This window comes from Halichoeres trimaculatus, unplaced genomic scaffold (assembly GCF_033239565.1).
Source record: "Halichoeres trimaculatus isolate MK-OKI-2021-1 unplaced genomic scaffold, fHalTri1.1 fHalTri1_scaffold_17, whole genome shotgun sequence".
In the NCBI taxonomy this organism is placed as follows: domain Eukaryota; kingdom Metazoa; phylum Chordata; class Actinopteri; order Labriformes; family Labridae; genus Halichoeres; species Halichoeres trimaculatus.
Window position 1 is genome coordinate 32073401 of NW_027437195.1, and position 26929 is coordinate 32100329.

General features: G+C 50.1%; 2 protein-coding genes across 3 annotated transcripts in view; one reads left to right on the top strand and one right to left on the bottom strand.

The window, feature by feature from the left end:
• Positions 1-11077, top strand: part of slc7a14a (solute carrier family 7 member 14a) — a 23548-nt gene extending 12471 nt beyond the window's left edge. For both annotated transcript variants that reach the window (XM_074691701.1, XM_074691702.1), the window contains exons 3-10: positions 235-471; positions 3264-3481; positions 3642-3788; positions 7119-7327; positions 7416-7563; positions 8252-8744; positions 8831-9067; positions 10112-11077. In XM_074691701.1, coding sequence (XP_074547802.1) covers positions 235-471; positions 3264-3481; positions 3642-3788; positions 7119-7327; positions 7416-7563; positions 8252-8744; positions 8831-9067; positions 10112-10410 — 1988 coding nt within the window. In that variant the 3' untranslated portion in view covers positions 10411-11077. The remainder of the gene's footprint in view (positions 1-234; positions 472-3263; positions 3482-3641; positions 3789-7118; positions 7328-7415; positions 7564-8251; positions 8745-8830; positions 9068-10111) is intronic.
• An 8801-nt stretch (positions 11078-19878) lies between these two features.
• Positions 19879-24454, bottom strand: cldn11a (claudin 11a). Its single transcript, XM_074692063.1, has 3 exons — positions 23974-24454; positions 23632-23796; positions 19879-21084 (listed from the first exon to the last, which is right to left on the bottom strand). Exons 1-3 carry the CDS (start codon positions 24197-24199, stop codon positions 20819-20821), a joined length of 657 nt encoding a protein of 218 aa, XP_074548164.1. The 5' UTR covers positions 24200-24454; the 3' UTR covers positions 19879-20818.
• Positions 24455-26929: the final 2475 nt, after the last annotated feature.

The following is a 26929-nucleotide window of genomic DNA, read 5'->3' on the forward strand; positions in this document are numbered from 1 at the left end:
CACACACACACACACACTGGGCTACCTACAGGTCACACACAGTCTTATCATCATGGCTCTGATTTACATGAAAAACCTTTTAATAAAGGAACAATTATCAGAGAGTAAAGACGTTATAGGAGCCGAGCTCTCTGTTGAAGGCTGTCAGGAGGCCGCTCAGCGCTGCCTTCCAGCTGCTTTAAAAGCCTCTGTGTTCTGATGAAATCACTGATGAGTGTGTGTTTGTGGCTGCAGGAGTGTGCTATGCAGAGTTTGGCGTGCGGGTGCCTAAAACCACAGGTTCGGCCTACACATACAGCTACGTGACGGTGGGCGAATGTGTGGCGTTTTTCATCGGTTGGAACCTGATCCTGGAGTACCTGATTGGCACGGCGGCAGGGGCGTCGGCCCTCAGCAGCATGGCAGACTCGCTGGCCAATCACAGCATCAGCAACTTTATGATTTCACACATCGGGACGCTCAATGGACTGGGTGAGTCAAAGAGTGATGAAGTTTCATTATCTGATGAAGGCTTTTGGAGCCAAGAAACTGTGCTCGTGTCCATTTTACGCCCCCTGGTGGACAAAGTGAAAAATGTCCTCCTGCGGTCTCTGAACCATCCATCACCAGCTGTGAATCTCTGTGGAGGAGAAAGGAAAGTAAGGCTGACTCTGCAGAATGACGTAAACGTGAGGTCTGACACGTGACCCGTCAGTCTGTTACCTCAAAGATACAAAGCTTGTCGACTCCACGTCTCTCGTATGTTGGCAAAGAACTACGTCAGGAAGTGAACGCCACAGAAAACTCAGCTAGGAAAGGGCTCCAACACCATGAGATACATTACAGGAAGTGATGCCCCCGCCTGTTACCACCCGCTTTAGCATCTTCAGTTTCAGATGACTTCACACGCTGCGAGTGTCTCCATGACACCGCCCTGACGGCCACTTCCTGTGGACGCGGTGGCAGTCGTCACATGATAACACACATGGCAGATGTCTGTGGACACAAGGGAAGTTAATGTTTCCTTTTCCTGCTGGTAGGAAACAGCTGTTTCTCTACAGCACAAGAAAAATGGGGGTTTCCACTGAAATGAGTTACAGTAAACTTTGTGTAGGGTTACATGTGGAGAGCTGCTCTGGCTGGGCTGTTGGGGGCAGGAGGTTAAAGGACGATGTATGAGCAGAGGTAACTGCTCTTTCAGCCAAAACATTTTGATTATTGATATTTTTCACTTCAGTCAGGACAGGTCTTTTCAGTTTGCAACAAGTTCACGTGTGTTGGTGTGACTCTGGTGTGGGCGCTCCCTGCTCTCCTACGTGCTCATGTGGAGTACCAAAGACCAGGATGCTCAGGCCGGCAAAGCTCTGCAGAGAGATTTCTTCAGGCCCAGAGACAAAGTCTTTGTCATGATGAAAAGGAATAAGCTTCAAAGTGATATCAACCAGGTCTGGGCTCCAGTATTCACCAGGTTTCAGCTGGCTGTCCAATCAGCATTAACCAGAGGCAGAGCTCAGCTGAAAACATTCCCGTGGCGTGCTGTGCTCACACAGATAGCTGAGGTTGTCTTTTCCTGGAGCTTTGCCTGCAGTGATTTCGTTTTCTGGTTGTGCAGAAAGCTCGTCCTCACTCTGCTGCGTTTCTTTCTCTGGCTCCAAAAAATACGTAAACCTGAGTCAGACACGATTTCAGAAAGTGATTCCCTGGAGTAAAATCATTTGGATCAGTTTGAGTATTTGGGTCATATTACTCAGCTGTTTTATGATAAAGTGAAAATTCTGATGGTCTGACCCCCAGCACCTGACAGTCCTCCTCCCAGACCTCTGACCCAGAACCACAGCCCTGAGGACGTGTCAGATCTCCATCACTCTGAGCTGTTGCTGTCAGCTTCAGCCTCAGGCAGGAAGCACAGAGGACACACACAGAGATAAGACAGTCAGAAGGTGTCCACACTGAGTGTCCACACTGAGAGTGTCCACACTGAGAGTGTCCACACTGAGAGTGTCCACACTGAGAGTGTCCACATTAAGAGTGTCCACACTGAGAGTGTCCACACTGAGAGTGTCCACACTGAGAGTCCACACTGAGAGTGTCCACACTGAGTGTCCACGCTGAGAGTGTCCACACTGAGAGTGTCCACACTGAGTGTCCACACTGAGAGTGTCCACACTGAGTGTGTCCACACTGAGTGTCCACGCTGAAAGTGTCCACACTGAGTGTCCACACTGAGAGTGTCCACACTGAGAGTGTCCACACTGAGAGTCCACACTGAGAGTGTCCACACTGCGAGTGTCCACACTGAGAGTGTCCACACTGAAAGTGTCCATCCTGAGAGTGTCCACACTGAGAGTGTCCACACTGAGAGTGTCCACACTGAGAGTCCACACTGAAAGTGTCCATCCTGAGAGTGTCCACACTGAGAGTGTCCACACTGAGAGTGTCCACACTGAGAGTGTCCACACTGAGTGTGTCCACACTGAGAGTGTCCACACTGAGAGTGTCCACACTGAGAGTGTCCACACTGAGAGTCCACACTGAGAGTGTCCACACTGAGAGTGTCCACACTGAGAGTGTCCACATTAAGAGTGTCCACATTAAGAGTGTCCACACTGAGAGTGTCCACACTGAGTGTCCACACTGAGAGTGTCCACACTGAGAGTGTCCACACTGAGAGTGTCCACACTGAGAGTGTCCACATTAAGAGTGTCCACACTGAGAGTGTCCACATTAAGAGTGTCCACACTGAGAGTGTCCACATTAAGAGTGTCCACACTGAGAGTGTCCACACTGAGAGTCCACACTGAGTGTCCACACTGAGTGTGTCCACACTGAAAGTGTCCACACTGAGAGTCCACACTGAGAGTGTCCACACTGAGAGTGTCCACACTGAGCGTGTCCACACTGAAATTGTCCACACTGAGAGTGTCCACACTGAAAGTGTCCACGCTGATAAAGGTCAGAGCTCTGACTCTGAACACCAGCGATGACCTCATCTTTCCCTCTACTCTGACCAAACTGAAGGCGTTTCTCAAACAACATCTGCAGATAAACATCAGTACAGCTGAAAATCTGAACGCTCTGATAATCAGTCATTAATCAGGCAAAATGACAAATATTTGCTGGCTCTTGGTCCACATTTATATCTTCTGCAGCTGATCTGTGATCAAGTTTTCCCAAAGCGTTGGTTTAGCTTTTGAAAGCAGGCCGGCAAAATCCCGCACAACCACAGAAGCTGGATGTTGGACTTTCCACAGCCGTGACAGGTGTTCATGTGTTTCCTCCTCCAGGTAAAGGGGAGCAGTCGTACCCAGACCTGCTGGCTCTGCTGATAGCTCTTCTGGTGACGGTGATCGTGGCTCTGGGAGTGAAGAACTCAGTGGGCTTCAACAACGTGCTGAACGTCATCAACCTCATCGTGTGGGTGTTCATGATGATCGCAGGGCTGTTCTTCGTCAACGGAGAGAACTGGGATGAGGGGAGATTCCTGCCCTTTGGCTGGGGAGGGGTATGCACACACACACACACACACACACACACACACACACACACACACACACACACACACACACACACACACACACAGAGATCATTGGTTTACATAAACAGCACAGAAAGGTCTCAGGAGCAGGTGGTTTTCTCATGCTCTCTTGTTTGTTTGACCCCAGGTGATGCAGGGAGCAGCCACCTGTTTCTACGCCTTCATTGGTTTTGACATCATTGCCACAACAGGAGAAGAAGCCAAGAGTCCCAACACCTCCATCCCTTACGCCATCACTGCCTCGCTGATCACCTGTCTCACTGCCTACGTCTCTGTAAGTGACCCCACAGACACGCCGGACACCAAACAGCAACAACACGTCTGAGCAGAGTTTGGGAAGATGTTTCACCTTTCACCCAGAAGCTTCATGGTCTGCTGAGGGAAGCAGGTGTTTATGTTTCTGGGAAAGAGACAGCACCACCTGGGGGGAGTTGGGAGTGAGGAGTGGGTCGTAGAAAGCCCTCACACAGTGGTCCACCTCCTGAGAGTCTTCATCATGATCCTGAGCGGCCGTTAAGTCCCTCCGTCATGTGAGGTGTTGTGGTCACATGATGCCTGGTGTGGAGCGGTGAACTTCCTGGGGGGGGGGGGCTCAGCTGTACGTGGCAGAGAGGTTAGCCCTGAGTCCACCCCCCCTGACAACAGAAGGTTTCTCCAGTTTGGTGAAGATGGCTTCTTTCCCTCCTCCGTCAGAGCGTTTCCAGGCTCAGAGCGAACAGGAATGTGGTAAACATCACATTCCTGTTCGCTCTGAGCCTGGAAACGCTCTGAGGCAGAAGCTGGTCCATCCCAAGGACCAAACGCTGACGTGAACAGAGAAACGTGCTGTACGCTGTCCAGAGCAGTGAGGAATGATCAGACCTGTGCACCAGGGAAACACACACTGCACAAGCGTACGGCTCGACTCAGGAGAGCCACCTCCTCCACCCAGGACTTTAAGGACACGGGACGCTCCACGTGTTGGCTGGAGGGGGAGATGGTTTGAAAAAGGAGGAAAAGGAGGTAAAGAAGCCATTTTAACCAAAGTGGAGAAACCTTCTGTTAACAGAGAGAATGGACTCAGACATAACCTTTCTACTCCTTAAGCCCCGTTTCCACCCAGCACTTAATCTGGTTCGTTTCCACATGGCTCACATTTTATGGCGTTTCCATTTACTGAAACCAGGACAGGTCTCAGAATCACCGACCCGTACCGTCACACTTTCTGGTTCCCTCCTGTTGGGGGGCCAGACTAAATCATTAGACCCCAGTAGGTGGAGCTAAAAAACTCTGCAGTCTGCTGATTGGCTGAAAGAACAGTCACTTCCTGTGTGTCAGCAGCTGCTGTATTTCTCCTGGAGGCTCACAGACGTCTCTGAAACAAAGTTTGATTGATCTTTGTAACAAAGAGTCACATGACGATCACAGAGAGGACGCTGGATGTCTTCATCGTTGCTCTTTGTTTACTGTGTCACGTTTTTCTTCTTCGTTGGTTTTATTAGCGAGTACACTGTGTCACACTGCCATGCTATGCAGCTGGTGTGGCTATCAGCATCTGGCTCACACTCCATCTATGACGAGGGAGATGGTCGGCTGTGGAAACGCACACAGGATCAGTCTTTACCGGTCCATACTGCTGTGTGGAAAGGGGCTAATGACCCACTCCTGACTCCCGTCTCCTCCCAGTTGGTGTTTTTCTTTCCCAGTAACACGGACACCTGCCTCCTCTTCAGCTGTTTGAACTGATGAAGCTTCTGAGTTGAGGTGAAACTTCTTCCCAGAGTCTGCTCAGACCAGTTTCATGTTTACCCTGATCAGAATAACCATGACCCGTATGAACGAAAGTCTGCATGGACACAACAATTAGTCCTTCATTTACCTGTACCAGGGGTTATAACATCTTTACTATGGCTTATCAGAGTCACCTGAGTTCTGCCATTAACACACCTGGAAGTGTTACCCCGAACTCTCCGAGGTTAGCACGGAGAGATCAGACATCAACGCCCCGCCCTCTGCACACTGTGTGGGTACATCGCCTACCAGGAGTACACCGCCTACCAGGAGTACACCGCCTACCAGGAGTACACCGCCTACCAGGAGTACACCGCCTACCAGGAGTACACCGCCTACCAGGGGTACACCGCCTACCAGGCGCCTACCAGGCACCTACCAGGAGTACACCGCCTACCAGGAGTACATCGCCTACCAGGAGTACACCGCCTACCAGGAGTACATCGCCTACCAGGAGTACACCGCCTACCAGGAGTACATCGCCTACCAGGAGTACACCGCCTACCAGGGGTACACCGCCTACCAGGAGTACACCGCCTACCAGGGGTACACCGCCTACCAGGCGCCTACCAGGCACCTACCAGGCACCTACCAGGAGTACACCGCCTACCAGGGGTACACCGCCTACCAGGCGCCAACCAGCTCATACATCGCCTACCAGGAGTACACCGCCTACCAGGGGTACACCGCCTACCAGGCGAACACCGCCTACCAGGGCCCCACCTCAACACATTTGTCCTGGGTGGTTGTTGCTATGGATACGATGCTACAGCCAATCAGACCTGAGAACTTTTAGGCACTGCCACTTTAAATCTCAGCTTCGTGTCTGACTCGTCATGAGGAATCTCTTTTATGAAGGAGCTGATCTAACAACAGAGACTGTAACAGGGCTCGCTCCTTCACCGTGGACTTGGTCTGTCCACGCTGAGAGCCTCAGAGGAAAACACCAAACAAAGCAGCGAGGCAAAGATCCCTGTGGGAAACCCCCAGTTCTCTGTGGGGGATCGCAGAGCCACGAGAACGTGCTCTGAGCCGTAGGAGGAAACACTTTGGATTACAGCTGATAGACTGCAGGACTGACTGATTCACACACACACACACACACACACACACACACACACCGTAACCATCCTGTGCCTGGGGCGGCTGAGGGGTTAACGGTCATGAGGGAAGCAGATCCTCTCTGCGAGGGTTAGCCTCTTCATCACTCCTCTGACTCTGCTCTGTTCCTCCTCTGCAGCTCAGCTCTGTGACAGATGGCTCTGCGTGATTTCACACGTCAGGCACGAGGATCAAAACCGTGCACAAATTAACACACGCTTGTGCACAAAAACACGCAGCGATGGTGACGCGTGACGAATGGACATCCTGCATGTGATGTGCTCTGCAGAGTGCTGAAGGCACCGTCTCTAAAGCTGGCCGTGCTCGTGTGTGTGAAGACTATAAATAGTCAAAGATGCGTCGTTATTTTGATGAGGTTGGAAAGAAACAGCTTGATCGTGAAGTCCGTTCAGCGGCTGATGGAGTGGAGTTTATTTTTGTGGGGGAGAGTTGTTTTGTTGGCTCTAAAGTCAGCTGACGTGGGCGGAGCTTGACCTGCCTGAAGTAACACTCTGCTCAGTTTGTGGACCGTGACTAACCGTCACTGCTACAGAAAATAATGCCTCTGGTTACTCGTCTGTAAATGTGTGTCACTTCAGTGTTTTGTTCTCCTCACAGCGGCTTTTGGAGCTGAACAGCTGGTGTTAGCTGAGTCGTGGTTAGCGTGGCGTTAGCTCCTTTGGTACGTTAACTTTGAACCTTTATCCGTTTTTGTCTGACCCTTGCTCCCCAGGTTTCTGTCATTCTGACGCTGATGGTGCCGTACAATGAGATCGACGCCGACGCCCCGCTCATGGAGATGTTTGCCGTGCACGGCTGCATGTTTGCTAAGTATATTGTAGCGGTGGGCTCCATAGCTGGACTGACTGTGTCCCTCCTGGGGTCCCTGTTCCCCATGCCCAGGGTCATCTACGCCATGGCAGGGGACGGCCTGTTATTTAAGTAGGTTCCCGTGTGTACGTGTTAGTTTCAACATTTGAATACTGTGTTAAACTTCATCCTGATTCACTCACTTCCTTTTTATGCTCAGGTTTCTGGCCAACGTCTCCACCTACACAGAGACCCCCGCAGTGGCCTGCGTGGTGTCAGGCTTCCTGGCCGCCCTGCTGTCCCTCCTGGTCAGCCTCAGAGACCTCATAGAGATGATGTCCATAGGGACCCTCCTGGCCTACACCCTGGTGAGTGCTGGATGCTGACACATCCTCGTAGGTCAAAGCGATAAGTGCAGACGCTGACTCATTCATGCAGCTCTGTGTGACAGCTGGTAGAAAAACAAAACAATCTTTTCTGACAGACACAAACTGTGTGTGAGTGTTTAACCCTTAGCCCTCTGATTTCTGAACTCGGCTTAGAAACCTCAATTTTATCAAAGGATTTCATTTATTAGCAAACATTTTGTTTATGAAAGATTTGTGAAAGACGCTTTCTAAAAGAGTCAAAGGGCCTTTAATGAGCGTGCTCACTCAGAGGGGCTGCTGGGAAAACTAATCCCTCCAACACTCAGAGCCCACAGCATGGTGTGACAGTACAAACATCAACAGGAAGTCTTTCCAGAAAAGTTTGGTGAAGTGAAGACGGGAGCCGAACCCTGACCCTTCGATGTTTTTACAAAGACCACTTTGTGCTGCTCACAACAAACCACAAACCACACAACATCAATCAGGTCAATTTATTTGCTACAAAACTTTGCCTTTTTTTTTGTTCGTGTCCTCTGTTGGTTTAATAAATACTACGAAAGTAACAGCTCTCAGTAATCCAACCTTTGACCTTTGGGATGTGCATTAGCAGAGAAACTGACTGATGTGAGGACTTTTTAAGGACTTTCTGTCTTTGAGACACGCTGACTCTTCCCTTCCTGATTTGCAGGTTAGCCTCTGTGTGCTACTGTTGCGTTACCAACCGGAGGGCGATATCCACGGCTTTGTGAACTTCCTCTCTGAGGAGCAAAACAAGAAAAAAGAAGGCGTTCTGGCTGAGTGCGAAAAGGACGCCTGCTCCCCAACCAGTGAGGCAGACGAGTACGGCGGGCCAGCAACCAACACCTGTGGAGCCAAAAACCTGCCGTCGCTAGGCGACAATGAGATGCTGATCGGTAAACCTGATAAGAACGCCTACACGGCCAGCCACCCCAACTACGGCACCGTGGATATGACCACCGGCATCGAGGCAGAAGAGACGGAGGGCGGTATGTCCCGGCGTTTGAAAAAGCTCATCGGACCACGCTACTACACCTTGAGGATTCGTTTGGGCCTCCCGGGAAAGATGGACCGGCCAACTCAAGCCACGGGGAAAACTGTCACTGTGTGTGTGCTGCTCCTCTTCATCGCCATCTTTGCTTTCTGCTCCTTCATCATCTTTGGTGAGAACGAGTCAAATAAACTCAGGCCATGAGAACGAGAGCTCTGCTCCCCCAGACTGACCGTCTCTCTCTGATTCCTCCTCCAGGGTTGGGCAGCATTGGCGAGGGGCGCTGGTGGGCTTTGCTGCTATTAATCTTCTTCATCATCTTCATTGCCCTCCTCATCATCATCATCCTCCAGCAGCCAGAGAACCCTAAACGGCTTCCTTACATGGCGCCCTGTGTCCCTTTTGTTCCTGCTTCAGCCATGCTGGTCAACATCTACCTCATGCTCAAACTGTCCGCCATCACCTGGATCCGCTTTTCAATCTGGTGCTTCGTCGGTACGTGACCAAAGCGTGCTGTGTTTCAGTTTTATGTCCTGTCCCTGTTAAACTCCCTGTTGTCCCAGTGTAAGACTGGGCCGTTTCAGAGTAGAACCAGAACCAGAACCTCAGGGGTTGTTTTCATTCTCACAAGGATCCGCGTTAACCAGAGCACAGCTGCAGATTCAACGAGGTGCTGTACAGTCAGATAAACACTGAGCAGAGTTTCCCTCAACAAATCACTAACGTTACATACCCAGTAAATATCCATCCGCTGGCTCCATGTCTTCAGATCGACTGGCCCTGTTCTGGTCCGAAACTGCTGAATATCATCAGTCTTTATCAGAGAAGAATAAAAAAATATTCTTGCATCAGAAATGCATCCAAAAATATTTTAACAGTATATTCTGATCAGATTAAGTAGCTCCTGACCCAAATTAAGATGTGCTGAAGATATTTGAAAATTCTGTGGTTCAACAGCAGCTTCAGCGCTTCCACCAAGTGGTTCAGTTCAGTTTGTCTCAGTACAGCTCGCGTTTTATGACGTTTCCTCTGACCAAAACCAGGACTGGTCCCAGAATCACCGACTCGTACCGTCCCACTTTCTGGTTCCCTTCTGCTGGGGTGTCAGACTAAGCTGATCCCAGAAGGTGGAGCTAGAAACTCTGCAGCCTGCTGATTGGCTGAAAGAATGGTCACTTCCTGTGTGACAGCAGCTGCTGTATTTCTCCTGACGGCTCACAGACGTCTCTGAAACAGAGTTTCTCATAGTGAAGGTGGGCTGGGGTTGGGCAGACCTGTTTTTATGCGGGGACACACACACACACACACACACACACACACACACACACACACACACACACACACACACACACAGGTGAGTTTTTGATGTGAGGGTAGACTGGCTGCTTCCCTGACTCGCTCCTCGTCTGATGTTTGGTTGAAGTGAAGACATTTTGCTCTTCTTCAGTGCTTTTGATTTTGTGTTATAGCTCCTGAAACGATGCTGTAGTGTCGGACTTCTGGATGTGATTATTGATATTTGATTTTATTTTCCTCCAGGTGTGCTCATCTACTTCGGCTACGGCATGTGGAACAGCACGCTGGAGATCACGGCCAGAGAAAACGAGGTGCACGCCTCCACCTACCAGCGCTACGACCAAGGAGTGGATGAAGGCTTCTGTGGCTTCGATGATGATTTCTACCCACCCACCACCAACAGCTGGGGGGCGCCTGAGGCGGGGTCGGGGCTCTCGCCACCCCCTGTGGCAAAACCGGAAGGCGACGGGTCGCCGTCTAAAAGCGGGGGCCGGACCATCGCCAACCACGGCCTGGCAGAAGAAGATCCCATGGATTTCTGAAGGGACTGACTCTATGTTCACCTGAATGTACTGCCTTGTCTGCTGCCTGGGGAGGGGAGGGGACCAGCTGTGAGTGTGTGTGTGTGTGTGAGTGAGTGAGTGAGTGTGTGTGTGTGCATGCCTGCATGTGAGTGTGTATTTGTAACTGTCTCTGACCCTTGGGCTAGATGGTTTCTTGGCAGTGGACTGGGTTTTTCAGCGACCTGGTGTGACCCTGTGGGCTGTTTTATCACACAGTGGATGTGGACTTCAAGGCCGTGACTTTCTGTCACTCCTTTCTCGTGTTTCAGCGACTGAAGTCCACATCCCACACAGAGACGGGACGGCGGGGGAGTGGGGGGCGCTAGAGATGAAATATGTGTCACACTGTGAACTCTGAAACATTGTGTAAGAGAAGCTGTTAACTGTTCACATCAGTTAACGTACGGGACACTGGAAAGAGAGGGGGGTGATTCAGCACTAACTTCCTGTTTCAAGCCAAACTGACAGGAAGTCTGACTCTGAGCATGATTTATTAAAAACAGGAAATCTCAAAAACCACAGAACTTTCTTTAGGACGTCAGCTCTCTGAACGTCCCTGAACGTCCTGAACGTCCCTGAACATCCTGAACGTCCCTGAACGTCCCTGAACGTCCCTGAACGTCCCTGAACAATCTGAACGATCTGAACGTCCTGAACGTCCCTGAACGTCCCTGAACGTACTGAACGTCCCTAAACGTCCTGAACGTCCTGAACGTCCTGAACGTCCCTGAACGTCCTGAACGTCCTGAACGTCCTGAACGTCCTGAACGTCCCTGAACATCCCTGAACATCCCTGAACATCCCTGAACGTCCTGAACGTCCTGAACGTCCCTGAACATCCCTGAACATCCCTGAACATCCCTGAACATACTGAACGTCCCTGAACGTCCTGAACGTCCCTGAACGTCCTGAACGTCCCTGAACGTACTGAATGTCCTGAACGTCCTGAACGTCCTGAACGTCCCTGAACGTCCCTGAACGTCCTGAACGTCCTGAACGTCCTGAACGTCCTGAACGTCCCTGAACGTCCCTGAACCTCCCTGAACGTCCTGAACGTCCTGAACGTCCCTGAACGTCCTGAACGTCCCTGAACATCCTGAACGTCCCTGAACGTCCCTGAACGTCCTGAACGTCCTGAACGTCCTGAACGTCCCTGAACGTCCTGAACCTCCCTGAACCTCCCTGAACGTCCTGAACGTCCTGAATGTCCCTGAACGTCCCTGAACGTACTGAACGTCCTGAACGTCCTGAACGTCCTGAACGTCCCTGAACGTCCTGAACCTCCCTGAACCTCCCTGAACCTCCCTGAACGTCCTGAACCTCCCTGAACCTCCCTGAACGTCCTGAACGTCCTGAACGTCCCTGAACGTCCCTGAATGTCCTGAACCTCCCTGAACCTCCCTGAACCTCCCTGAACGTCCTGAACGTCCTGAACGTCCTGAACGTCCCTGAACATCCTGAACCTCCCTGAACCTCCCTGAACCTCCCTGAACGTACTGAACGTCCTGAACGTCCTGAACGTCCTGAACGTCCCTGAACGTCCTGAACGTCCTGAACGTCCCTGAACCTCCCTGAACGTCCCTGAACGTCCCTGAACGATCTGAACGTCCTGGACGTCCCTGAACGTCCCTGAACCTCCCTAACGTCCCTGAACGTCCCTGAACGATCTGAACGTCCTGGACGTCCCTGAACGTCCCTGAACGTCCCTAATGTCCCTGAACGTCCCTGAACGTCCTGAACGTCCTGAATGTCCCTGAACGATCTGAACGTCCCTGAACGTCCCTGAACGTCTAGCCCAAGGGATCCAGGACTGGATTTGGAGGGTGTTGGTGTTTTCTGTCACAAGTCGTTCTTGGACTTTGCTTGCTATAGTGCCTTCATCTACTGTGTGTGAGTTTCTTATTACGTCTGTTTTATACTTTCATTTTTGCCTGTGACTGCGTGAGGGTGTGTGAGGACTCAAACTCCACCTGTTTACATGTGTGTGTGTGTGTGTGTGTGTGTGTGTGTGTGTGTGTGTGTGTGTGTGTGTGTGTGTGTGTGTGTGTGTGTGTGTCTGTGTGTGCTGGTTTTTATGTGTATGTGTTAGTGTTTGTTTGGTTTTGTCCTCCTCTTTTCCCAGCATAAAACTCTGAACCCGTCCACCGGCACCAAAGCAGCTCTTAGCGCTGTTCACCGAACGCTTCTCGGCTCGCCGCTGTTTCCCTCGAAGAGGGTGGGGAGAGGGAGGGGCTTAAATCTAACCTGCTTTTTATTTTGAAAGGCCTGTAAACGAGCAGTGAGAGGGATTGATTTTCAGTTCATTGAACTGCACGACTGGATTTTCATCATGGACTGAATCTTTCCAAACAAAGAAAGAAAATCAGACGGTAAACGTCACAGAGGACGGTGGGTCAGAGGAGTCATCCCTCGGTCTGAAGTGACCCTCGTCTCCAGAGGCTGGTTTGACCTCCACCTGAGACATTTCTCTGTATTTCTGGCATTTTAAAATGAAAGACAAAATAGATCTTGAAACAAACAAAGAAAACTTTAAGTTATTGGATTTTCAGGGCCTCTGATGATAACATTGATAAAAACCAGCCTCCGGACCGATTGTCCTGTAATCCAGATCCATGCAGTCCCTGATCCAGATGGATTGGTGGTTTTCCTGCTCCAGAGACTGATCTGGAAGTCCCTCCTCCCTCCTCCATCCCTTCTTCGCTCATTGTGCCGTCGTGTTTTTCTGAAAACAACATTTTGTCCACCTTCCCCTCCATCACTCTTAGTTTCTTTACCAAACTCTTCCCTGCTCCTGAAATCCCTAAACCCCGTCAGCAGGGGGCCGCGCTGGTTTTCAGTCAGGACTTCAAACAGCTGTTTGTTCCTGGCCTGACACCCATCAGCTCCTGTGTCACCTGAGGGTGTCGTCTGACTTCACACCTGAGCTTTTTACCCCTGACATGTTGCTCTGCCCTGACCCAGCCCAAACCGAGTAACCCCCCAGATTCATTTTTCTAACATGTGGTGAGTGTTAGTCCCAGTTTTCATGCTGCCCCCACTGATGCTGCTCCCTGAGAGACGACCAGGAGATCAATCAAATCCTGGTCCTGAAGAGGCCACAAGACCTGAGCGCTGATCCAGCCAAGTTTAGGGTTCGGTTCAACACTATGAATGTTTGCACTGAGGGCACGTCACAGACTGAAATACACCAAATATCAAAGGGTGGTGTTCCTGTGTTTAGGGTGGAGGCACGTCCACAATCCCTGCTGCTGTGTGTCCTCTCCACCTCTGCTCTTGGCCCTGTTGCTGCATCTGTCCCTACGAGGGAAGCCTTACTCCTCTACTGCACTAACTCTAAGGATGCCACGCAAACCCCACCCTAATTCTGCTCCTCCACCCATTACCCCACCCTACCTCTGCTCCTCCACCTTCAACCCCCATCCTAATTCTGCTCCTCCACCCAAACCCCCACCCTACCTCTGCTCCTCCACCCAAACCCCCACCCTACTTCTGCTCCTCCACCCAAACCCCCACCCTACTTCTGCTCCTCCACCTTTAAACCCCCACCCTACCTCTGCTCCTCCACCCAAACCCCCACCCTACCTCTGCTCCTCCACCTTCAAACCCTCAGAAACATGTGTAAAGGTGGAGCAGGCTCCATCAGTTTGTTGGTTAACAGAAAGTCAAACCAACGTCCAGTTTTAAGTCGATATCAAGGAGAACTCTGCTAACTAAACACTTCTGCACTTTGAGGGATCTGGACCCTGTGGTCTGGGGGCTAAGGAAGGTGATGGGTGTACTCCACCCGTCAGTGGGGTCAGTGTAAGCAGAGCTGTTGGTGCAGAAGTTTTGACCACTCTTTAACCACTTTATCTGCCCTGAAACAGATCACTAAACAGAGTCAGACCATGAAGCTGCTGATGGTGTCTCTCTACATCAGTTCACTCAGGCTCTGCACAGACTGCAGAAATCACCTGAGCTACAGTTTGACATGAACCACTTCATACAAGAGGTGCAGAGATGAGGCAGAGATTTACGGCTCCTGAAAAGTCACCACCTCCATCCATCCGATCTTTCCCTTTGGGTCAGAACCACCAGCTCGTCGTCGGTTCACCGGTAAATTGAGAGCCTTGCCTTCTGACTCCACTCTCTCTTCTCCACAACGGAGCGTATAGCGTCTGAATCACTGCCGCCGTCGCCCTGATCTGTCTGTCATCTCTCCCTCCATTTTCCCCTCACTCATCAACCAGACCCCGACACACTAAAACCCCTCCGCTGAGACCGACCCAGAGCGGGCAGTCCACACTTTACCAAATCAGGACCATGGCCTCAGACGTAGAGGTGCTGAGGTTCATCCTGACTGCTCCACGTCAAGCTGCAAACCGCCCCAGTGTGAGCTGGAGGTCCCTGTCAGTGACACCATCCGACCACATCGTCTGCAAAAAGCAGAGAGTGGATCCTGAAACCCTGAAACTCTGAAACCCTGAAACTCTGAAACCCTGAAACCCTGAAACCCTGAAACCCTGAAACTCTGAAACCCTGAAACCCTGAAACCCTGAAACCCTGAAACCCTGAAACCCTGAAACCCTGAAATCTTACTGAGAGAAAATACCCAATACTGAAACAGACCCTTCATGGTCCTTTCAGGGCTCAAACATTTCCCTTCACTCCTCCCCCAACACACACACACACACACACACACACACACACACACACACACACACACACACACACACACACACACACACACACACACCCCTCGGGTCACCCCAAAAAGAAACGTCAGGACATCAGCTCAGCCAAACATGCCACAGGCTCAGGTGTGTCCGAGCCTCTGAGTGTGTGTGTGTGTGTGTATGTGTGTGTGTGTGTGTGTGTGTGTGTGTGTGTGTGTGTGTGTGTGTGTGTGTGTGTGTGTGTGTGTGTATGTGTGTGTGTGTGTGTGTGTGTGTGTGTGTGTGTGTGTGTGTGTGTGTGTGTGTGTTGGTGGTCTATGCCTGCGCCTCTATGTGACCGTCTGTGGATGTGAAGCATGCCGTCATGCACGAGGCCCAGACTGTGAATGTTGTACCTGCATGTGGTGACGACTGCAACGAGACATGAAAAGAGCACTGAACCCAACGAACACAGGCTGAGGATTAAAGGTGTATTACTCCTTTATCAGCTCTGAAAACACCATTTCCCACAATGCAATGCGTTTGTTTTAGTCAAGCCAAACGTGTGTGTCAAACTAAAAGCAGTTTAATGCGTCAGGAGTGGATGTTTGGTGGACTCTTGTGCATGCTCTCCCAAAGCTCTGTGTGTTTCTCCTCAGCAGGAGCGGGAACTCGGCCTTCACCTGAAAAGGGAGTAAAATATGTAGCGAACACATGAGTGTGTGAGACGCTCTCCTCTCACACACTCAGCATTACACAGTGAATCTACTTCCTTTATTTCCCTCTTCTTCACCACAGCCTCTGCAGCCAAAGTCCACAGTTTGTCTCCTTCTCACAGAGCGGTTCCTAAAGTTTCTTCTGCTCCTCACAGACAGAGCTGACGGCTTTTCTTTGGGGTCTGGGTCTATGAACCGCTGGATTTCTACCACCCCACAGACTTTCTTCCTCACAGCACTTTTAGGATCCAGTGATAGTTTCTTAGTGGCTCATTGTTCTTACAAAAGCTCAAAGTATTAGTCCAGACGTCACTGACTGCAGTAGACGTGTTGTCCGGCCGAGGCAGGACACAGTGAAAAGTACATTAGCAGAGTAGTGATGGAAAAGAAAAGTATTTTTCTACAGCTGTCTCCTTTTTACAGGTCCTCCTGGGACAGGAGAGCGCAGCGGAGCGGGGTGGAGTTATCAGCCGTTACTTCACTGATTTTTGTTCATTCTGAGGAGGCCTGGGAGAAACAGCTCAAAGATATATTTTTACCAACCAGAGTCTAACCAGAGTAGTTCATGTAAAAACTTTGACGCTTTGCTTTGAGGGATTGTGACACGGCTGCTGGAGGAATCAGTGCGACTGTAGACGGTTCAGGGCTGAAGATACGATTCTCTGTTTGAATAAACGTTAAGAGGTAAAGCTTTATTGAACATTGACACTGTTTCCCATTTCTTTTTCTTGTCTCGGAGAAGGCGTGCCCTGTTCTTCCTGTGCTCTGTGTTCGCTGTGGCCACGTGTCCAGTCAGTGCGTTTGGGACTTGTTCAGATCGGCTTTTCTGCTGTGGCTGGATTTTTCTTTTCTCTTCTGTATGTTTTGGAACAAAGCTTTATATTGTGATGTTTTTTACTGTACTTTCTAATGGTTTCTCCCTACATGTGCTTGTTTTGCTCCTGAGTCACTGTTTCTGCTGAGTTGTTGATATTGCTTCCAACAATGAAAGTTATTTATTGCAAATACAGACGTGAGGCTGGTTTTCTTTCTCTATTTCTTTCCTTCTCCAACTCCACCACAGGCTCAGTCCTGTTAACAGAGACGCTCAGAGACGCTCGGTCAGAGACGCCCGGTCAGAGACGCCCGGTCAGAGACGCTCAGAGACGCTCGGTCAGAGACGCTCGGTCAGAGACGCTCAGTCAGAGACGCTCAGAGACGCTCGGTCAGAGACGCTCAGAGACGCCCGGTCAGAGACGCTCGGTCAGAGACGCTCGGTCAGAGACGCTCGGTCAGAGACGCCCGGTCAGAGACGCCCGGTCAGAGACGCTCAGTCAGAGACGCTCAGAGACGCTCGGTCAGAGACGCTCAGAGACACTCGGTCAGAGACGCTCGGTCAGAGACGCTCGGTCAGGACGCTCAGTCAGAGACGCTCGGTCAGGACGCTCAGTCAGAGACACTCGGTCAGAGACGCTCGGTCAGAGACGCCCGGTCAGAGACGCTCGGTCAGAGACGCTCGGTCAGGACGCTCAGTCAGAGACGCTCGGTCAGAGACGCTCGGTCAGGACGCTCAGTCAGAGACGCTCGGTCAGGACGCTCAGTCAGAGACGCCCGGTCAGAGACGCTCAGAGACGCTCAGAGACGCTCAGAGACGCTGAGGCCACTGTGCTGCTGTGACTGAGCATGAGGATATAAAGAAACGTGTTGGTAAACGTCACAATGATCGTGACACAGTGTGTGAGTGTTTCTCTGCTCCATGTTTTAACAAAGAGGGAAGAAAAATGGTGGTACCACGCTAGACCGGGCTCCTGTAGACCGGACTCCTGTAGACTGGGCTCCTGTAGACCGGGCTCCTGTAGACTGAGCTCCTGTAGACCGGGCTCCTGTAGACTGAGCTCCTGTAGACTGAGCTCCTGTAGACCGGGCTCCTGTAGACTGAGCTCCTGTAGACTGAGCTCCTGTAGACTGAGCTCCTGTAGACCGGACTCCTGTAGACTGGGCTCCTGTAGACCGGGCTCCTGTAGACTGGGCTCCTGTAGACCGGGCTCCTGTAGACTGAGCTCCTGTAGACTGAGCTCCTGTAGACTGGGCTCCTGTAGACTGGGCTCCTGTAGACCGGGCTCCTGTAGACCAGGCTCCTGTAGACCAGACTCCTGTAGACTGAGCTCCTGTAGACTGGACAGATTGAGGCCTAGAACAGCATCTCACACCAAGGAGTTCACACACACACACAGTGGCATACACAGGCATGCCAGAAAACACACAGACACACAGACACACACAGACACACACAGACACACAGACACACACAGACACACACAGACACACACACACAGACACAGACACACACACAGACACAGACACACACACACACACACACACACACACACACACACACACACACACACACACACACACACACACACACACACACTCTGTACGGTGAGTGTATTATGAGCAGAAAGTCGGGAACTGAGTATTTTACAGACGCAGAGTTTTTCTGGAGATAAGCTGAAGAAAAACAGACTCTGATGTTACGGAGCTGATTCCTCTCAGTGACCTCGGTGTGGACACAGTCAGACAACAACTGATACAGTCATATGTCTGTGTATCACTCTGTGTGTGTGTGTGTGTGTGTGTGTGTGTGTGTGTGTGTGTGTGTGTGTGTGTGTGTGTGTGTGTGTGTGTGTGTGTGTGTGTGTGTGTGTGTGTGTGTGTGTGTGAGGGAGTGAAGGCACAGTGTGGCTTTTTGAAGCTGATCTGAGCTGATTTAACTCGAGGCCTCTGAGTGGACGACACAATGAAAACTTTCATGTTTTCACAGCTTTAATTTGCACATGATTTATTTTCACCGACCAACAGCGATCCTGTTTCCACACCACACAAGTTCTGTTAGTGACAAATTATATTAATGTCTGTGCTCCTTGAAGTCCCTGTGAGGAGTTTCTGCGTGATCTTAAAAAAGTTTCTTTCTAGATATCTGCCTGATCTTAATCCACAATTTAAACTGAGATTATCGGCAACAATAAAGGTTACTCCTAAATCCTTCTTCCTAGCTTCCTGTTGGGTCAGACAGGACTGGATCTGTTCGAACATGACGCTGAGATCTCAGTGACATCGACACCAGACAGATCTGAGTTTTTCGCTGCTGAAAATGATTTCTGTGATTATTTTTGTAGTGATGGTGGACACTGGAGCCTAACTGTCAGACAGAAAAAGGACAGAAGAGAAGAAGAAAGAGAAACAGGAGAGAGATAGAGCACAAGCTAAAGGCTAAAACACGAGCTAAAGGCTAACACACAAGCTAAAGACTAAAACACGAGCTAAAGGCTAAAACACGAGCTAAAGACTAAAACACGAGCTAAAGACTAAAACACGAGCTAAAGACTAAAACACGAGCTAAAGGCTAAAACACGAGCTAAAGACTAAAACACGAGCTAAAGACTAAAACACGAGCTAAAGGCTAACACACGAGCTAAAGACTAAAACACGAGCTAAAGGCTAACACACGAGCTAAAGGCTAAAACACGATCTAAAGACTAAAACACAAGCTAAAGGCTAAAACACTGGAGCTAAAGGCTAACACACGAGCTAAAGGCCAAAACACGAGCTAAAGGCTAAAACAGTGGAGCTAAAGGCTAAAACAGGAGCTAAAGGCTAACACACGAGCTAAAGGCTAAAACACGAGCTAAAGGCTAAAACACTAGCTAAAGGCTAACACACGAGCTAAAGGCTAAAACACGAGCTAAAGGCTAAAACACGAGCTAAAGGCTTACACACGAGCTAAAGGCTAAAACACGAGCTAAAGGCTAAAACACGAGCTAAAGGCTAAAACACTAGCTAAAGGCTAACACACGAGCTAAAGGCTAAAACACTAGCTAAAGGCTAACACACGAGCTAAAGGCTAAAACACGAGCTAAAGGCTAAAACACGAGCTAAAGGCTAAAACACGAGCTAAAGGCTAACACACGAGCTAAAGGCTAAAACACGAGCTAAAGGCTAACACACGAGCTAAAGGCTAAAACCCAGGTTGATGTGTCTGTGCTAATGATGACTGACCCACACCAAGTGCTCATCAGTGTCAGAGACGTGAAGAGAAGGAGACAGAGACTGTGATCTGTGATTTTATTTTTAGTGTAGAAAATCAAACAAAAGAACGTCAGTGAAAATAAATAAGCTGAAAAATCTGCCGCAAAAATCTGAGTTTGACATCTCAGGGTCCGTCAAAAAGACGTTGAGATTATTACATTTTTAAAGTCATCACATTCCTCTGGATTATGCTAATCTGCTTCAGACACACTGGTGGAAAAACAACCGTTTCCAGCGGCTCATAGTTTGTACTGAAAGGATATTTTTACTGATAATAAAAATCATGTACAGCTTTTTCCTAACCTAGGTGTTACTGAAAATATAAAGAAGAGCATGTTAGTCAGGAATGAATATGTTTGGATTAGAAAATAATACTTTGATCATGAAACAAAGACAATGGCTGAAACAGCTGTTTGAATCATGGTCCCCACAGATTTCTACAACACTGTCAAAGATAAAACGATACACAGAAAAACTAACTGGAAACACATTCAGTCCATAACGTAATCATCTCGTGCCTTAATCTGAACATCTCGGTCACATGGTTAAAAAAGGAGTTATCAGAGAGTTCATCCCTGGGAGCCTCTGGATAGAAAAATGTTGAAGTGATGAAAGAGATCTGGGTCCATGAGGCCTGGAGGACGAAGATCTGAGGCTGCTGCGTCGGCGGTTCATCACCGTGCTGTGAAATTATGTAAGAACAGGGAGAGTCCACACCACACCCAGCATGAGCACGCCGGAGGACGAGCTCTCCGATTAAACATCATCTGTCCAATAGAAACAGAGCGCCGACAGACACAGCCTTGGTGTGTTCCTGTATCTATCTGTGAAACGAGTGTTTCCCTCCTCCTCCTCCTCCTCCTCCCCCTCCTCCTCCTCCCCCTACCCCAACACGCGCTGTGACTGTCTCTATATACAAACCACAGTCCCCCAAACATCCAATCAGTGTTGGACGCCAGCACCCCTCGCTCAGACGTGAGCGCTCTTGGCGTGATTGGTGGCAGCGGCTGTTGGTGGGTTGCTTCCTCCCTGTTTGGAGTAATAGAAGCGGTTGTTGTCCTGGTAGGAGCGCGATGAGGAGTAGTCGGAGGTGCAACAGGTCAGCATGGATCCACCCAGCAGGCAGAAGACCACCCCCATCCAGCCAGCGTACAGGGAGAAGCCAAACGCCATCAGACCGTGCTCCTGGTGGGCGCCGATGGGAAACCAGACTGTAGACACCATCCCACACACCCCTGAGGAGGAGGAGGAGGAGGAGGAGGAGGAGGAGGAGGAGGAGGAGAAGGAGGAGCACAAAGACAATGTGTTTCATTAGATCAGGGAAACAAAACGGTGCTGCCACACCAGCATTTTTCATTTCCATCACAGCTGAAGTTACAGAATAAAGAGGACGAAGGGAAGCAGCAAACATTAGCACTAACTCAAGCTCAAGGTAAACGCCATCGTCTCTACTGAGCAGACTCAACACGACGGCAGCGCCTGCGGCGGCGGCGCCTGTGGTGCCAGCGCCTGCGGTGGCGGTGATTCAACTTCAGATCAGGACAACCGTAAAAGGCGGGGCCTCATACAGTCTACGAGCCGGACCGGGACGGAGCAGATCCAGTGTAAGGTGACACACGGACATGAATGGAAACCTCATACGGACTGCAGAGGCCTCTGGTGTATTTCAGTTGTGAAGGGAAGTTGAAGATGGAGGCTGAGCCTGAGTGAAAAACTAAATGAAGTTCAAAGTGATACAAACCTCAGCCCAACACGAAGCCCTGCCAGTTACACTAACAGTCTGGTTAAATAAACGGATTCAAAGACAGCGTTGATCCTCACTTCGCTGTCTCACATGATGACTCAGGAGAGATCTGAGAGTAAAACAGGATCCAAAATGCTGCGCACCAACCACAGCATGAACTTTGGCTCAAAGTGCTGCAGCTCTCCAGGTGTGTGCACAGTCCTGATGAGGCCAGAGGCTCGTCCACTTTATTCCTGATGTGTTCATTACCTACACCTCCTTATATCTACGAGGAGAGCCAGTGGTAATACTGCTGTCAGAGAAATTCATAATTACAGACACTTTCTCATGAATAATCATCCCAAAGTAAACCTGAAAGTTTTAAGACCCCTGAGGAAATCTGAATTCTGACCATGGACCATTTCTCTGGAAGGACAGAGCCTTCATTTCTTTTCTTCCTCATAAAAACTGCAGGGTGACTGGAAGAAAGAATGTGAACAACAATATTAGTCAGCAACGAGACCAAATGCTGTTACATAAGGTTTGCTTTGGACCACAGAAGAACAGCACAGTTACAGACAGGGGCCTTCAGAGATAACCTGACCCTAACCCTAACCCTAAACCCTGACCCGAATCCTAACCCTGACCCTAACCCTGACCCTGACCCTAAACCCTGACCCGAATCCTAACCCTGACCCTAACCCTGACCCTGACCCTAACCCTAACCCTAACCCTAAACCCTAACCCTAACCCTAACCCTGACCCTGACCCTGACCCTAACCCTAACCCTAAACCCTGACCCTAACCCTAACCCTGACCCTAAAGACAGGGGCCTTCAGAGATAACCTGACCCTAACCCTAACCCTGACCCTAACCCTGACCCTGACTCTGACCCTGACCCTAACCCTAACCCAGACCCTAACCCTGACCCTAAACCTAAACCTAACCCTAACCCTAACCCTGAACCTAACCCTGACCCTAACCCTAACCCTAACCCTAACCCTGAACCTAACCCTGACCCTAACCCTAACCCTAACCCTGACCCTGACCCTGACCCTGACCCTGAACCTGACACTAACCCTGGAGATCTGTCAGTTAACACCTGGAGCTACCACGGCAGAAACATGAAGTCTGTTTACCACAGATAACAACCAGCGTGAGGGGCTGATGACTCTGATGATACACAGACAGAGTCCCCTGACCCCGGCCCACTGAGGACACGGGAAACAAACGACTGGAGCGAGCTGATCTTTTCTGCTGGGATTGAGGCACTGATTAGGCAACAGATTTATTCATTTAACAAACACCCCCCCCCCGTGGTCTGGTCCAGAGCCAGAAAGACCCTGAGGCCTCTGACTCTGTGAGCCAGGGATGTAAACCATGGACACAGGTGCAGAGACTTCCTGTGAGGCGAACAGCGCCCCTCCAGTATTTATAAGCACAGTAAACAGGACAGAGCAGGGAGTGTGTTTCCATGTGGTCCAGGATAACGCAGGGTGTGGAGGAGAGTAGGTGGAGGACAGGAATGTGACTGGATCTGTGGGGAACGGGTTCAGTCAAAGAGGAACACATCGAGGGCGTGCATGTGGAAATGTGAGCAGCAGAGGGAGGAGGACGGACACGTTCAACATCCTCCACCCTCTGCAGCCTGTGGGCACCCCAGGTGGAGGTTACAAGAGGTCAGGGTACGGACGACTGGGAGCAGTGGTGTGCACAGAGCAGGGTGTAGAGGGGGCAGTCGCCCACCCTCATGGTCCAGTTGGTGAAAAACACAGCTTAAGTCCTTTTTAGAGCCAAAACACACACTGAAGGGCCCCTGGTTGGAAAAAAAAACTGCTCTCTTCGCTGGTTGGAGTGTGACACACTGGGTAGCAACAAATGTGCTTCATGCCCCTTTTTTTATTTCACCCCTGCCCTTCGAAAGTCTGTGCACGCCACTGGCTGGGAGGCTTGTTCACAGCGAATCCTCACATTTTATCTGTTATCTTGTTATTGTGCTTTGATTAAAGAAGAAGAAGAAGAAGAAGAAGAAGAAGAAGAAGAAGAAGAAGCTGCTTACCGACGATGATGATGAGCACTCCGCCCAGGATGGTGCGTTTGTTCTTGGAGCTCTGCGGCTCGTTGCCGAGGTTGATGCAGGGCATGGACATCAGACATATGATGGCTGCTGGGAGCCCCAGGATGGAGCCTGTGATCATCAGGGCACGAGTCGTCTGGATGTAAGCTGTACAGACACACGTGACACAGAAATGATATCAGTGACAAAGACCAAATCTGCTCCAAGCCTTCAGAGCGTAAGTTTTTCATGAAAACGCGTCACAGAGGGGACGCTGTGCTGTGCAGACGTCCCACGGTGTGAGGGTGGAGCAGAAAGCTGGTGATGGAGTCAAACAGGACCTACCTGGCAGCTCCAGGATCTGTGTCAGGGAGTAGCAGTGATATATTCCTGTGGAGATGACACAGTCCGCCCAGGGACCCTTCTCCCCCAGCTCGTCCATCTTCTTACAGGTGTTCAGACCATATTTACACATCATCACCCAGTCGTTGGTGGAGGTCGCGATCACGATGCCCACCCAGCCGAGGCAGCTGAGCAGGAAGCCGCTCATTTGAAGACAGGAGTTTGCCATGGCACAAACGATGAGTGAAGAGCACAAGTCCTGAGTTAAGATGTTGAGTGAAACTTTAAAAACCGACTGAAAGGGGAAAAAATAAAACGAAAACAAGACCTAAAACAAGATAACCAAAAGTTGTCTCTGATTTAACCTCTGATACTCCGGCACAAAGTTACCGCAGAGTTCTCTTTCTTCTCCCAGCTCAGTAATCCATCAATGGAGAGCGCTGCAGTCCTCACAGACTGAGTCTGTCACATCTTCAAAGGTTTTATAAGGAAAGTTCAGCCAGGAGGAAAAAAACCTCCACAACCAACAACCAATCAGAAACCAGGATCTGCAAAAACTTCAAAAAGGGAGGGAAAAAACAACACATCCACTTTTTACACTGAGTGTTCACAGCCCCTAACATCCACCCAGAGATACAACACACACAGAGCTGATCCACCACACTGACGGAAAAAACAAGATCTGCTGCCCCCTGCTGGACGCTTATCACTGTTACACCAACCATAAACTGTCCTAAACCTTTCCTCCTCTGCTCCATCAGCAGGTCCTGATCCTCTCACACTCTGCTCCATCAGCAGGTCCTGATCCTCTCACACTCTGCTCCATCAGGTATCAGCAGGTCCTGATCATCTCACACTCTGCTCCATCAGGTATCAGCAGGTCCTAAACCTCTCCAACCCTGCTCCATCAGCAGGTCCTGATCCTCTCACACTCTGCTCCATCAGCAGGTCCTGATCCTCTCACACTCTGCTCCATCAGCAGGTCCTGATGCTCTCACACTCTGCTCCATCAGGTATCAGCAGGTCCTGATCCTCTCACACTCTGCTCCATCAGGTATCAGCAGGTCCTAAACCTCTCCAACCCTGCTCCATCAGCAGGTCCTGATCCTCTCACACTCTGCTCCATCAGCAGGTCCTGATCCTCTCACACTCTGCTCCATCAGGTATCAGCAGGTCCTGATCCTCTCACACTCTGCTCCATCAGGTATCAGCAGGTCCTGATCCTCTCACACTCTGCTCCATCAGCAGGTCCTGATCCTCTCACACTCTGCTCCATCAGCAGGTCCTGATCCTCTCACACTCTGCTCCATCAGCAGGTCCTGATGCTCTCACACTCTGCTCCATCAGCAGGTCCTGATCCTCTCACACTCTGCTCCATCAGCAGGTCCTGATCCTCTCACACTCTGCTCCATCAGGTATCAGCAGGTCCTGATCCTCTCACACTCTGCTCCATCAGCAGGTCCTGATCCTCTCACACTCTGCTCCATCAGCAGGTCCTGATCCTCTCACACTCTGCTCCATCAGGTATCAGCAGGTCCTGATAATCTCACACTCTGCTCCGTCAGGTATCAGCAGGGACATGACTCCGGTCCTCTCTCATCGTCTTAAAGCAGGAGGAAAAGCCTCGGCCTCGGGGACTGTAGAAGGTCAGAGAAACTTTACATCTTTAGGTTTTTATTTATTTTTTCTTTTCTTTAATTATTTCATTTGAATAAAACAGACACCCTCTGTTTTTTGTTTTTTTTTGCTGAATATCTGAAATTTTTTTGCACAGTTCCAACAGTTTGTTATTACATCAATACCTAAAAGAGGTCAGCAGGGAGCGCTGTTGCACTGCTGTGGCTGCAGAGGAGACTGTGTTGGGCTGATGCTCAGACCAGGTGAAAAACAAGCAGCAGCAGAGAAAGACGCCAACCTGTGTGCTGGTCTCTTCTACATCCACAGGTTTGTTTCCAGAGTATCCTGAGTTTGAAAACTGCTGCAGAGTTTGACCCAGAGGTTCAGAGACGACCTGACGCGTGCAGTGACCAGGAGAGCGCTGATGATGATGATGATGCTGAGAACAGCGCCGAGACGAGCTTCATTCACCAGAACTGTGTTTACGCCATGATGACACACAGCAGTGTGTGTGTGTGTGTGTGTGTGTGTGTGTGTGTGTGTGTGTGTGTGTGTGTGTGTGTGTGTGTGTGTGTGTGTGTGTGTGTGTGTGTGTGTGTGTGTCTGTGTGTGTGTGTGTGTGTGTGTGTGTGTGTGTGTTTTAAAGTGTATGTGTGATATAGAAAGTGTGTTTTCTGTGATGTATGTTGGTTGAACTGTTGGTTATGGTTTGTTTTATCGTTTGTAAAGGTTTTTGGTCAGAGAGTTTGTATCGATCGTTGATGTTTTCTTTAGTAAATGTTTTAATTTCTGTTGTTGATGTTTTGTTTGGACATCGTTGAGACTTTTATTGGTCTGTGAGGTCAAACGTAGGGTCTGCAGGGATCGTCCTGACTTGTTAGCTAACACAACATTCAAACACAGTTTTAGACATTATTATTTTGGGTCACACAGCGCCCCCTAGCCTGAGCTAAGCTCTTGCTATGGGTCCAGATTCCCCCAGACCTGGTTCTGGAAACAGGATGAAGTTTATTCTGCACATTCACCCTCTCACACGTCACTCACACACACAGGCTGCTCCAGTTAGAGACCGTCTCACACACACAGGGCCAAACCAAACCAGTGTTTGCTGTTTCTGTGTCAAACTCATCTCGTGAGCATGCTCATGGTCTCTGGATGAATGTGTTGGAGTCTCTGCTGTGACCAGCAGGGGGCGACACAGCTCAGCAGTGGCCTACAGTTGACATTCAGGTGTTGTAGGACAGAGTGTTTCCTTCTGCTCTTGCTCAATGAAGTTAAGTCCTCCATCACTCACATCAGCGGCATGACGCTGCAGCGGCGGCGCAGCAATCAGTCTGAGAGG